The sequence below is a fragment of the Nannobrachium achirus genome (assembly GCF_963921795.1).
Source record: "Nannobrachium achirus genome assembly, chromosome: 22".
NCBI lineage: Eukaryota > Metazoa > Chordata > Actinopteri > Myctophiformes > Myctophidae > Nannobrachium > Nannobrachium achirus.
In genome coordinates this window covers 36021208-36034140 of record NC_137829.1, presented here as the reverse complement: position 1 = coordinate 36034140, position 12933 = coordinate 36021208, and the positions used below count along the sequence as shown (strand labels likewise).

Genomic DNA, 12933 nt, shown 5'->3' with positions numbered 1-12933 from the left:
CCTGATGAGGCCGGTCGATTTGACATATGGCCTAAGTGTGTGCTACCAAAACTGGGAGGAGTAGCACGGCAATATAAAGTTTATCCGGACTGTGGTTGCCCTGTTAGGGCAACCACACTAATTACTCTCTCAGGAATGCTGCCAACAAGTTCTCACAATCTGAACATTTTCATTACTACAGGACACTTATGCCATTTGAAAACTCTCTGATTAAGTGAACCCTACAGTATTTCTATCCATGAAAATGGCACAACTGCCAAAATATGAAGTATGACAAGGCGCGAGGCCAGCACAGATGGACTAAGGGGTCGATTCATACTCCACTTTTAGAGCCTAATTTATTTGGGTTCGGCTCTGTCTAAACTAGGATATGGCGTCATTCAGAGGATCGGGGCGGGTAACGTCATTAATTCGGCTCCGAATGACGCCATATCATCGTTTAGACAGAGCCGAACCTAAATAAATTAGGCTCTAAAAGTGGAGTATGAATCGATCCTTAGAAGCAGAGCACTAAGAGAATGTGCTCAACAGCTAGGAGCTGAATCTAACAGACTGCTCCAGATATTTTTAGACACCCATTTAGTCCCTCTGCTCTGGAAATGGTTCACAAAGGCCACGATTATACCCATTAAAAAAAAAGATAAATAAGTCCAAAGAACTAAAAGGCATCAGTTGCTCATTGCTTTAACCACAATCCTCAGTAATGTATGACATGAAAATTGTTATTTCATCCTCGTATTTTGTTACAGAATTCTTATCTTATCTTATTCTTATCTACAGTGGAATTCCATTCCATTACTATTTCTATGCTGTTGCTTTTCATTTTTGTCGGTAAATGTAAGTTGCAGGTAATGTAATTTCAGCCTTTAAAGAGAAGCAGAGATATTTGCAGAAGTACAACAAAGCACCTTTTAACATTGCAGGAGTTGTCATGTTTTTGTGTCATCATGATGATTGTTTATTGGTGTATTTTTTTGTTGTTCTGTGCTGCTGCCTATCTATGAGCCAATTAAACTAAAATCGACAATAATACAACTTTTTGGACTGCATGCTCTCTCTCCTGCTCGCTGCTCTGTCTGTGTACACCACAGATGCACCTCGAGCCCCTAACTGGCCAAGTCTGTGGAGGTCGACAAAACCCTCATTGGTCCGAGCTCCAATGGCTACATTTATTACAAAATATGCACGTTGACCATCTGGTTTCCTGGTGCAGCCTACAACTTGCTGCTCAATACGCAAAATTGGAAGATTATGATTGTTTCAACATGTATGTTTCAGGAACATCCCAGCTCCTACTGCTCCTCTAATTGAAATTCCCGAGGGCAATAATATTGTATCATATATAGAGTACTCTGTAAATTCTATAATTCAGTGTAAATGCACCAACCTCACCGAGACATTATTTCTCATATGTGCAAAGTAACATACCTGCAATATAATAACCTCTCTTCATCAGGCTTTCTCGGGGGAAAGCCTGGTGTTTGTTTACAGCGGGTCGTTTGATCCGGTCTAGTCTATAACCACAAGCAGAAGAAGTGGCGTCGCTTTGATTTGGTTCCCCCCGTTTGTTTCCCCAATCCCTATTAAAATGCTCGAGTAGCCTAGTGTAGTCTTGCCAGTCACTACGAGTTGGACTAAAAGATGGATATACCAAACACATTTTTCAAAAGCAAAACTACTCCCCATCAAGGAGTTTATTAGGTAGGCCCTATAAAAAATATGTCCTTGAGCGCAGGGGAATTATTTTGGGTTAAAATGGAATCCGGTTTGATCTTTCCAGCCAAATTGTAGTCATTTGAGTACTACAACATGACGTAGAGTTGTTTCCGCTCCCGACCAGATCAAAACCCGAAAAGTGAAGGGATCCCAGACTAGCAATATAATGTAACAATGCTAAACGACAAGTCATTTGTACCACAAACCTTTGGTGAGGAGGCGGTCCCTGACAGAGATTCTGTGGGTGGAGTCGGACGGTCCGGGGACGCGGCCTGTCTTTCCCCCGTCTTCTCTCTTCAGTTTACTGGCCAACGTCAGCATGGCTCTGCTGCTGTGTTCTGCCCCGCACTGCACCCTGCTGTGGCCAACACCACTGGTCAAATTCCTGTTAATCACAAACACCATAAAGGTTCCAAAATGCTTTAATGTGGAAAAAAAAAAAAAAAAAAATGACTGTAACAAACAGCGTACGTTTTTATATTAAATTAATTCCAAATCAGTTTTGTAGGTTAAAATTGCCATTTGATGTGGTTCCCAAAATGTTTTGTTTGTTTTGTTTTTATGTAGAAAAAGAAAAAGGGATTCTTACTCGAATCATGATCCATAGAAATTGGTCCATGACCCACAAATGGGTCCCGAGCCACTGCTTGGATAAGCTATATCCACAAGGGACTAGTATTACCTTGCCAGTATAAACTAAGTAAACACTGAGACTGTAAACCTGTTTGAATGGATCATGTCATTAGTATTAATTAGGCTTGTCCAAAAAGAGGGGATTTTACCAAAACACTGAAAGACGAAACACAGGGGACCAATGATTCAGTTCCACTACTGCTGTTCTTTGTGGCTTTGATGAGTCGATGGATGGCCTTGGCACAAATTAATTAAGCCTGAGTAACAAATGTGGTTTGTATTGATTAGGTAACCTAATGTGATGGCTATTACGGTACCTTATTTCTAAGTGTCTGTGTGTGTGTGTGTGTGTGTGTGTGTGTGTGTGTGTGTGTGTGTGTGTGTGTGTGTGTGTGTGTGTGTGTGTGTGTGTGTGTGTGTTTGTGTAAGGGGAAGAGAGAAATATCAATAAAAAAACAACAGTTTATCTACAATTCTACATATTTACACATAACTTATCTATCCAGTGCAGTATGAGGTTAGACACAAGGTGCGCAGTGAACAGCAGATATATACTGTATGATATGGACATTAGTTAAGGAGAATAATAAATATCACTGCGTTGTACATGGGATTAAGGTGTGTCCGTGCATCATGTACGACTGCATAGTGCACATAAGGTAACTTTCACTGGGATAATCCACAGAGGAGAAGTCCAAGGCTAGCCCGATGAAAGGCCTAACGCCTTGGACCTTTGCTTTCATTAGAGTAATTTCTATGACAAGGAAAAGTTAAAAACGTCTTTAAACGTTCTCTTATCCAAGTCAATGATGCCAAATGCAGCACCTACTGACTTAAAGGTTTTGTATTATTAATATTATTGCGACCGTAGGTCGCGGTCGCAAGTTTACTATGAAAACCGGGCACATTTTGTACGCGTATCTCTGTCTGTATGTACGTCACGCCTGACACTGTGGTTCTATGGGTTTGTCTGTGGTTCTATGGGTTTGTCTGTGGTTCTATGGGTTCGTCTGTGGTTCTATGGGTTTGTCTGTGGTTATATGGGTTTGTCTGTGGTTCTATGGGTTTGTCTGTGGTTCTATGGGTTTTTTTCTGTGGTTCTATGGGTTTGTCTGTGGTTCTATGGGTTTGCAGCTCTGACATAACGCTCTGACTTGATGTCCCTTTTATGCCCATATATGCAGATCGCTGATGTCATCACAAGTCACACTTGCAAACTAATTATGTCCCTGTCCGTTTTATGCCCATATATGGAGATCACTGTCCCGATGTCATCAATATTAAGCACATATCTGGTAATGCCCATATTTGGTAATGCCTATATATGGGCATGTTCTGACATCACATTGTTGACTATCATTCTGGGGTCTCCATATATGGGTAACTGGTCCGATATACTGTACATCACTGGCCTGATGGCCAAGAATTGGCGCGACCACGCCCTTTGGGGCGAGGTCGCATGTCGCCCTGAGGCGTCTTACTAGAATTATTATTATTATTATTAAACTGTATTTCCAGGCAATCAGGAGAAAGGTCTTCTGCATAGGAGGCATTTTGCCAACACTTAAGTCTGTCCTATTATTAATCTACAGTATATATTCACAGTTCACACAATGTGTGTGTGTGCACCGTTCAACCAACTTTATCATTTGCAACTTGCATGGTCCCCGAGTAGACCGTTGGTCCTCCTAAAGCATTGTAATGATAAGAATAAGGCAATATCAATGTTTGTACTGTTTTCTACAGATTAAGCAAACTTCTTTACACAATTCTTCCAGAGAACATATTGGAGCCAAAATATCACTGTCAACTCAACAAATCAACATCTCCAATATTCATTTATATAGTTAGTTGACAACAAAGCCATACATTCAGACATGGCCACAGGCACCACATGAAGTACAAACTACATGCAAACATAGAGAGAGAGAGAGAGAGAGAGAGAGAGAGAGAGAGAGATGTGAGTGTGAATGAAAATGCCAGAAGACAGCTTCCTTTACTAAACTTTTATGGGGCAGAATTAGCTCTGGTCCATAGCGTTAGAAGGAGTTCTCCTTAACGCTATGTCACTGATCACACCCACGACACACCAGGCTGCTCAGCCCCTTACGTGAAAAGTAAAAAATACAGTTTTGCTTACCAAAACAAAGACAGTTTTAAGATGTTGAAAGCCTACTTTCCTTAATGGGAACACTGTATTAAAATACACTTTTTAGCAAGAAAAGTAGATTTTTCACAGTTTTAGTTCTCCACTGCACTCTCTACAGATCTTCTCAAAAGAAAAATCCCATTGAACAGATTTTGCCTTCCGGTGAAATATTTTTTCTGGACAAAAATAAAATATTTTCGTGAGGTGGGGCTCAGAGTGTTCACACTAAGGAAAGTAGGCTTTCAACTCGCTAAAGCAGTCTTTGTTTTGGTGAGTAGCGAAACAGTTTTTTATTTTTACTACAGACGAGAGGGTACACTCAGCCTTTCCTGCAGGCGCAAGGGCTCATCAGTACCATAGCGTTAAGCAGAACTCCTTCTAACGCTATGGACCAGAGCTAGGGCAGAATTACTGAGTCTCTGTAGCATTCAAAGATTGTGGAAGAGTTGCCTGGCATGAGAGACTAGTGTGTGTAGAGTCCCTGCTGTCAGTGAATGCAGTACAGTACAGGTATTTAGTTAGCTCTCCGGGTTACTAGCAGTAGGAGTCGAGAGAAGATAATATCAGATGTCAGTTCCACTGACCCCCCACCTGCCTCAGCTGTCATTCAGCCTGAACCCCTGCTTTGCTAACTGACACCAGGCAGCCCCCCACCCCGGTGAGGACAGGCAGGCCAACTAACAACGTTACCGACATAGACTTGGAGAGAAAAACTAGCCTGGACAAAAGTCATTAAATCAGCTTTAATTACCACTATAAACTTTAACACTATGTTAATGTATGCCAAATGTACTTGGGGTCTGTAACTCTAAGAATGCGCACAATTAACCAAATGGACTATCTGGTTCTATGTTGTAAAGTCACGCGCAAGAGTTATTTTAAAGACTAAGCAGGTCTGTGTGTGTATACAAACACATCCCCCCTCCCCTCTATGACAGGCATCAAACAGGTAGTTGTCTTTGATGCTTTGATTTATAAGAGATTATCACTAACGAGCACCCGACACTTTTATGGCCCATTCAATTACCTCAGTGCACAACCCCTTTGAAGTTCAAAGGGAGCAATTAAGAGCTCTAGCCAGCTCCCCCTTAAAACGTCCCTCCAAGGGATGAATGTCAACATAAACAGTAGAATAGGAGCTAGGAAGGAAACACCGACACAATAATATAGATATAGTGACTGATAAAGGGAAATGACTGTTGAAAAAGGTTTGTACATATATATTAAAAATAGTCTTAAAGTTACCTATGTTTCCCTTTAACACAGAGGAGTGTACTCTGAAGCTATAGTATAGTTATAGTAGTCAAATTAACTTACATTAACTAACTAACCCAAATGACCGGCATGCTAACAGTGGCTAACGTTAGCTAGTCCTCCTAGTGCGGTGACAGGTGCACCCATAAGACAACAATATAAGCCTGCGGGCGACGTGTATACGTGCATCAACTTGTGTTACAAGTATATACATGCATGTTCCCTGCTTTGCATGTTGCAAGACTGCACAGAGAAATGTCACTTGTCTAGTCAGTCGACGAGCAGGTTTAGCTAAATGTCTGTTGTCTGGTAGTGTTGTGTTGTTTTTGTGTTGTGTGGCTGTGGTCGCTTGTGTCGTGTTTTTACCTGCTGTCCTCACAGATAAAGAGCTCCGTGCCTACAGCACCATAGTCAACCTCACGCTGGCCGCAACCCCAGCTTATAGGGCTCCGCAAGAGGCACCTCAGACGGCGAATGGCGTCCAAAGCCCAGCGGTGTGAGGAGTTATAACGGTGAGATAATATAAACAAACTGAAGGTAATCAGCTGTCAGAAGTTCGCTCCGGTGGGTGTCACACAGGCGGCGGAAGTGCAGTGATTGTGCCGTTCGTCATTGTGGTCCGGGTAGTTTCGGGAACGGTGTGAGTGTAGTTCCGCCCGAGCATGATTGATATTAAAGCAGGGGTCTTCAACAGGGGGTCCCTTAAATTGTTGGAGAAAATATATTTTTTAATTATATAAAAAATAATAGGGTCTATTTTGTAATTTGTCTTTTAAAAAAACATGACTCTTTTGAATAGCTTGTAGCCTACATGATTATTGTTAGTGATAAATTGATAGTATTGACATTGGTTGTATGTTTATAAAATGAACTGTATGCATGTTTAAATATACTAGTAAGACACATGGTAAGACACCTCAGGGTGACATGCGATATCGCCCTTTTCTTGGCCATCTGGCCAGTGAACAGTGATCGGACCAGTTACCATACCTGTATATGGAGACCCCTGCATGATAGTCAACAATGTTATGTCAAAACATGCCGGCATTACCAGGGCATTCCCACATGACATTTTGTTTCTGGGAATGACCATATATGGAGTTTTTCTTTTATTTTATCTTTTATCAATAATAATATGTATCCATATACAATAATAATATGTATCCAAAAGCAATGGCCCAGAATAGAGTGAGATGGAGAGCTAGCTCTGGTGGACGCCCTATGCCCCTCAACGGGGTAAAGAGGATTAAGTCAAGTGAGTCATATACATACAATATATTTTATGCCCATACATGGAGATCCCTATCTGAACCAGCCACACAGATATGGGCCATGCCTTTGCCATCTGGGCAGTGATATATATATCAATGACATCAGGTTTGATCTTTGATGAGGTGATGTCACGTGATGTCACGTGACATCACTTCCTGTACTGACATGCTGCAACATTTCTCATGGTATACTGCGACCTTCGGTCGCAATTATTTGAATAGTATTGAATGCACAATAACATGATATGTTTATACACATGAAACACACATTTATACATAAATATACAATATATGTTGTAGCCCCACCCCCACCAAGTAGGGGGTCCCTGCTCCATCGCCCCATCAGTTCGGGGATGGGGGTCCTTGGCCTGAAAACGTTGAAGACCCCTGCCCTAAAGGAACCCACAGAGTACCTGCTGCAATCCACTTTGAGAACCACTGTGATATCGGATGGATTTCATTTGGATATAATTATTTGTTATTATTTTTGCAGCAGCGTGATAGGTTGGCTGTTTATAAATCATATTTAATAGGCCTACTCCACTGTACCATCTATATAACATGAGCCATTGCTACAACTGTAAATCTGTAACACAATACAGGCAAATCCATAGTCTATTTTTATCCGAGTTCACTGTTCATTGAAACTCCCCATGGACACTCCAGTATCTGTTCACCTAAGTCGTGCTTTACAGATAACATTAAACAAATGCATAATTATGCAAAATAAATTTGCATTCTTAATTGCTGCTGTAGCCTATTCACGTTATTCCTGGCCCCGCCCCCGGCTTCCTGTTCATATCCTGAAAGAGGCGGAGGCTGAAAAAGCTGGCCTAAAAAACATCATTTGGTTACCTGTTGTCCTTGCATTAAAGTGTCAGTAGTTGGCGTTCTAGGCTCTGGGCTCTGAATGTACCTGGGTTGCCATGTCTGCTTATAATAAGCAATTTGTGTCTCTAAAAAAATTGTTGCTTATTGGGCTTACTTTCTAATATTTTTTTAAACCAGTGGTTCCCAAATCTTTTCATATCAAGGACCCCAGATTACATATTTGTCCACAGTCGCAGACCCCCATCTGAAAATATGTGGTGCCAGGGACCTCCACACAGATTTATGTTGTTAAAATGTTTCAAAAATATTCAAATTTCCTTTTTTTTCTCCCTCAATATTTTTTAAATAGCAAATATACAAGCTCACAATGTGTCACAATGTGACACATTGTGAGCTTGCTGATCTGCTATTTTCAAATGTGAATGTAAAGTAGTATAGCCTACTGTAGTTGCTTCTGTTGGGCTTATTTCTTTGGGATAATCTGGCAACAGACAATTGCATGTCACTTCCTTACTTGGGAGGAAGTGAAAAGATGTTTATGATGCAGCACACAAAGAAAAATGCTCCAGCGCCCTCTGTAAAAGGAAAATGGCAGCCTCCATAGAATGGCCAGGAATATGGTGAATAGGCTACACTGGTAGGCAACCATAGGCAAGTTAGGCACAGATGCCAACATTGGCACAGGGGAGGGTTATCACTGGCACACTGGCATGAGTGTGTGTTTTGTGTGTGTGTGTGTGTGTGTGTGTGTGTGTGTGTGTGTGTGTGTGTGTGTGTGTGTGTGTGTGTGTGTGTGTGTGTGTGTGTGTTTTTATCAAATATTTAAAATAGAAATTTAGTCATAATTAATTAAATTAAGTTCCTCCGTATGCAAATTGCATCCTGCACATAATTCTGTACTCTGACTGGGAGAGGGGTCCACTCATAATTCTATGGTGTCGATTAAACATAATGTTGATACTGAATATCAAGAAAATAAAAACATGGCACTTCATGTCAAAAAGGTTTGCCGACCCCTGCGACTAGTGTGTTTCTCAAATGTGGGTATGGTGTATGGGTACCCGCCTACCCGGAGCGACTGCAAAGGGTAAATGTGACCCGCTGCATCGCACAACTAAAAGGAAAGGGTACACAAGAGGTAAGAAGCCCTCATGGGATTATTAAAGCAGTGGTTCTCAAACCTTTTCATGTCAAATTCCCCCAAATTAACACTTACGGTATTATCCTGTGGACCCCCATTTGAAAAGACATGCCAGGGACCTCCATAAGAGAAGATTTTTTACAGGTCATTCCCAACCATTTGAATCTCAAGGACCCCCAGTTTGACATGCATTAGGCTACGAACCCCCATTTATTGGCATTTCAATCTCTGGGATTAACATTGATTGTAAAATCAATGTTTATCTTACTCTGAGAGTGTATTTGCATTTGGTTTCATTTGTACACTCACTGAGTTACATACCCATGAGTGTCCATTTGGTTCCTGACTATCATTTAACTGGGGACCCCCTGGAACTCCCTCAAGGACCCCTGAGGAGTCTTTGACCTACATCTACTTTGACCTACATCCTACAAGCATGCTCGCTCGCTCGAAAGACACACACACACACACACACACACACACACACACGCACACATACGCACGCACGCACACGCACACATACACACACACACACACACACACACACACACACACACACACACACACACACAGGACAGTAGACTGACAGGAAATAGGGAGAGAGATGACATGCTGCAAAGGTCGTCGGGATCGGGACTCGAACCCGCGACACGCTGTCAGGCATGTGTCCAGGTCCAGGCCCATGTGGTATGTGCCTGGACCGGGCACCCCCCTTTGGTTCTTAATTGGAAGCAACCCAGCTCACTCTGCTGTATTTGGTAAGCGATCTTAAACTCTATTGAACCTAAGGGACGTGGGAGCTCCAGCAGCAAACAAGAACTTGTCCTTGTTTGACCTGCCCAGCTAAATGTAGGTTGAAGGAGAGGAATCTTTATCTTTATTATCCTTGGATGAAACTGAATGTCGTCTGTCTCTATTTTCACAGATGCAGGCTGTTAGGTTTTCTGTGATGTCGACACAGCAACAGAACACTACTAAACCCTCACTCTACTTACTTGATAACACGTGCACACACACACACACACACACAGAGCATAGTATTCCATTTCAAGTTGCGCTTATTATTTAGAGGTGATCCTGCATTTTGGGAAGCTTCAACTGACAAACTAAGGAGCCGATAAATATCAAGAGAGAGAAAGGCAGGGAGGTGGAATAATTTTACAAAAATGAGATAGAATTACAATAACATACTTTACTCTCAGCCTGTAGAACAAAACATAAATCAGAAACAGGGTGTCTGAAAGAAGGCACAAATAAACAAAACCTTCATCCATAATGAAAATACATTATTTATGTTTTGTCTATTTTAATTCGAAGTTTCAGCTTCTTGAAACTGGGCAAAAGCCAAAACGTATTACATAACACCAGGTATTATCGCTGATAAAACCAAGCAAGCAAAAAACCCACTTCTTTCTGCAAGGGAGCTGAGAAACTAAAAGGTAAACTTGCAATGCACTTCCTTCCTACCCAAAGGAATACTTAACAGAGGAAAGGAAGTTGGATGCACCTGACCTGCTGGCACAATAGAAGTAATTTACTTGTTCAAAAGGGATCACTTGAACCCTGGTGTCCCTGTTTTAGGCATGTTGTTAGGCTAACAAAACTAAACTAAACCTGAACGTTTTTACAAAACATAAATAAATACAAAAATCAAGAAATTTAAAAAAACAAACACAAGTGTTTCGTATGAAACACCTGTTTGTTAAGAATCGGAAGGAAGCACTCCACTCCTATGGGTGTCGCTAGCGGCAACCAAGAATAACAGAATCACTCACATAAACTCCCGTAGGATGATTCCCATTGGCCGAAGGGTATGTCCGTCAAATGACGTACCCGCCTGGAGGCGGACCCCTATAAATTCCCCATCCGCCGGATGTTCCCCCTCTTTTGAGAGAGCTCTGCGCAAACTCACGAACAGGGCCTCACCGGAGTGGAGTGCTTCCTTCCGATTCTTAACAAACAGGTGTTTCATACGAAACACTTGTGTTTGTTTACGAATCTCCAGTCAGCACTCCACTCCTATGTGAAACATAAACTCCCGGAAGCGGAAACGAACCAACAGGAATTAAGGAACCCTTACAGACTAGGCCCACCAGAACCCACCTCAATCCCAGTCTGCCCCAAGTTAAAACCGAAGGGAAAAACTCAGGAAAAGGGCCCCCCTCCACCAGAGCCACTACCCTCTGGTCTTGGTGGAGGAAGAAAAGTGTAAAAACACTTACAAAACTCCCTGAGAGAGAAACCCTACCAAGGGACTCAGCTCAGGAGGAAGGGGAGGAAGCGGCCACCCCAAGGACAGAATGCGCCAAGGAATGAGGCGTTAAGTCCAGGTGATAGTAAGCCGCAAAAGTGGAAGGCGACCTCCAATTAGCCACCATACAGACCTCTTGGATGGAAGTCCCTTTAGCGAGACCCCAGGAAGAGGAAACTCCCCTAGTCGAATGGGCTTTAAGACCGAAGGGTCTAGCCACCTTCGCACTGTCGTACGCCAAATTAATGGCGTCCACAATCCACCCCGACAGAGTCGACTTAGCGATCTCAGTCTTACCAGTGGACTTTCCGTGAGAGACAAATAGACTACTAGACCGTCTGCGGTCCTTAGTCCTCTCACAGTAAACTCTCAGCGCCCTAACCGGGCAAAGACAGTTTAGCCTTCTATCCTCCTCCGAAGCGAAAGGAGGAGGGTGAAAGGCCAGAAGTTCCACCGGAACTTCCTGAATCCTCCCGTTCTTGGGTAAGAACTTGAGGTGAGGTTTGAGTAAGACCTTACGGTCATCACCCGAAAACCTCATACAGCCCTCATCTACAGAAAGAGCATGAAGGTCACTGACCCTCTTGGCTGTAGTCAGAGCCAGGAGAAGAGCCGTCTTAAAGCTAAGAAGCTTCAAGGAGATAGACTCCAAAGGCTCAAAGGGAGCCTGACTCAGACCCCTTAGGACCACCTCCAGATCCCATGAGGGGACCAACGGTCTAGCTGCAGCAGCGTCTCGTTTGACCCCAGCCAGAAACTGAGACACCCAAGGGTTCTTAGAAGGTTTAGAACCCTCAAGGCCATTGTGGCAGACATCAATGGCAGCCACATAGCCCCTAAGAGTAGAGGCTGCTAGCTTCTGGACCACACAGGACTGCAGAAAGTCCAAAAGGTCCTTCAAGGACGCAGAAGCCGGAACCACCGAAGGGCGGTTCGACCTGCACCAGGAGACGAAGGCCTCCCATTTACCCCTGTACACTTCCAGAGTACCAGGAGCTCTGGCCCTCTGCATCGTGTCTATGACCGCAGGGGCCAGGCCGGCAGCCCTCAGCCTCTCCCTTTCAGGTGCCAGACCCACAGGTCTAGGCGCTGGGGGTCCGGATGGAAAATCTCCTGGTTCGCCTGGCTCACCAGATCCCTGAGTAGGGGCAGGCGCCAAGGCCGACCGACCAGGAGAGGCGCTATCAGGGAACTCCAAGTCCCCTGACTCGGCGCCACCAAGAGCAACTCCAGGGAGTAACGTCTGACCCTCTCGAGGGTCGGACGAATCAGCTCTAGCGGTGGAAAGGCATACAGAAGGCCCCGCGGCCAGCTGCGAGACAGAGCGTCCAGGCCCAGTGGGGGAGTCCCCCTCAGGCCAAAGAACAGAGAACACTTCGCGTTCTCTGATGACGCGAACAAGTCTGCCACCGGGTGGCCAAACCTGAGCCAGATCTCCTCCGCCACTGAAGGTCGGAGAGACCAGTTCTCGTAACGTGGTTCCCCCCTGGACAGCAGATCTGCTCCGCTGTTCAGGAGGCCTGGAACATGAGAGGCCCTGATCGACTGTAGTCGACCATGGCACCACAGTGTCAGGTCCCGAGCTAACCTGTCTAGCTCCCGGGACCTCAGCCCCCCCTGTTTGTTGACATAACACATCGTCGTGGTGTTGTCCGTCCTGACGAGGACGTGCCAACCCAGGATCAGG

General features: G+C 43.8%; 2 protein-coding genes across 3 annotated transcripts in view; both read right to left on the bottom strand.

Moving 5' to 3' along the window:
* The window catches only part of ube2f (ubiquitin-conjugating enzyme E2F (putative)), an 80171-nt gene extending 73860 nt beyond the window's left edge, over positions 1-6311 (bottom strand). For both annotated transcript variants that reach the window (XR_013963273.1, XM_080753717.1), the window contains exons 1-2: positions 6119-6311; positions 1923-2101 (exon numbers count right to left, since the gene is read on the bottom strand). Coding sequence is in view for 1 of the 2 variants with exons in the window: in XM_080753717.1 (XP_080609843.1) it covers positions 1923-2037 (115 nt within the window). In the remaining variant the exon portion in view is untranslated. The remainder of the gene's footprint in view (positions 1-1922; positions 2102-6118) is intronic.
* Positions 1-12933, bottom strand: part of LOC308308322 (metallo-beta-lactamase domain-containing protein 1-like) — a 403236-nt gene that overhangs the window by 313435 nt on the left and 76868 nt on the right. The gene's annotated exons all lie outside the window — the stretch shown is intronic.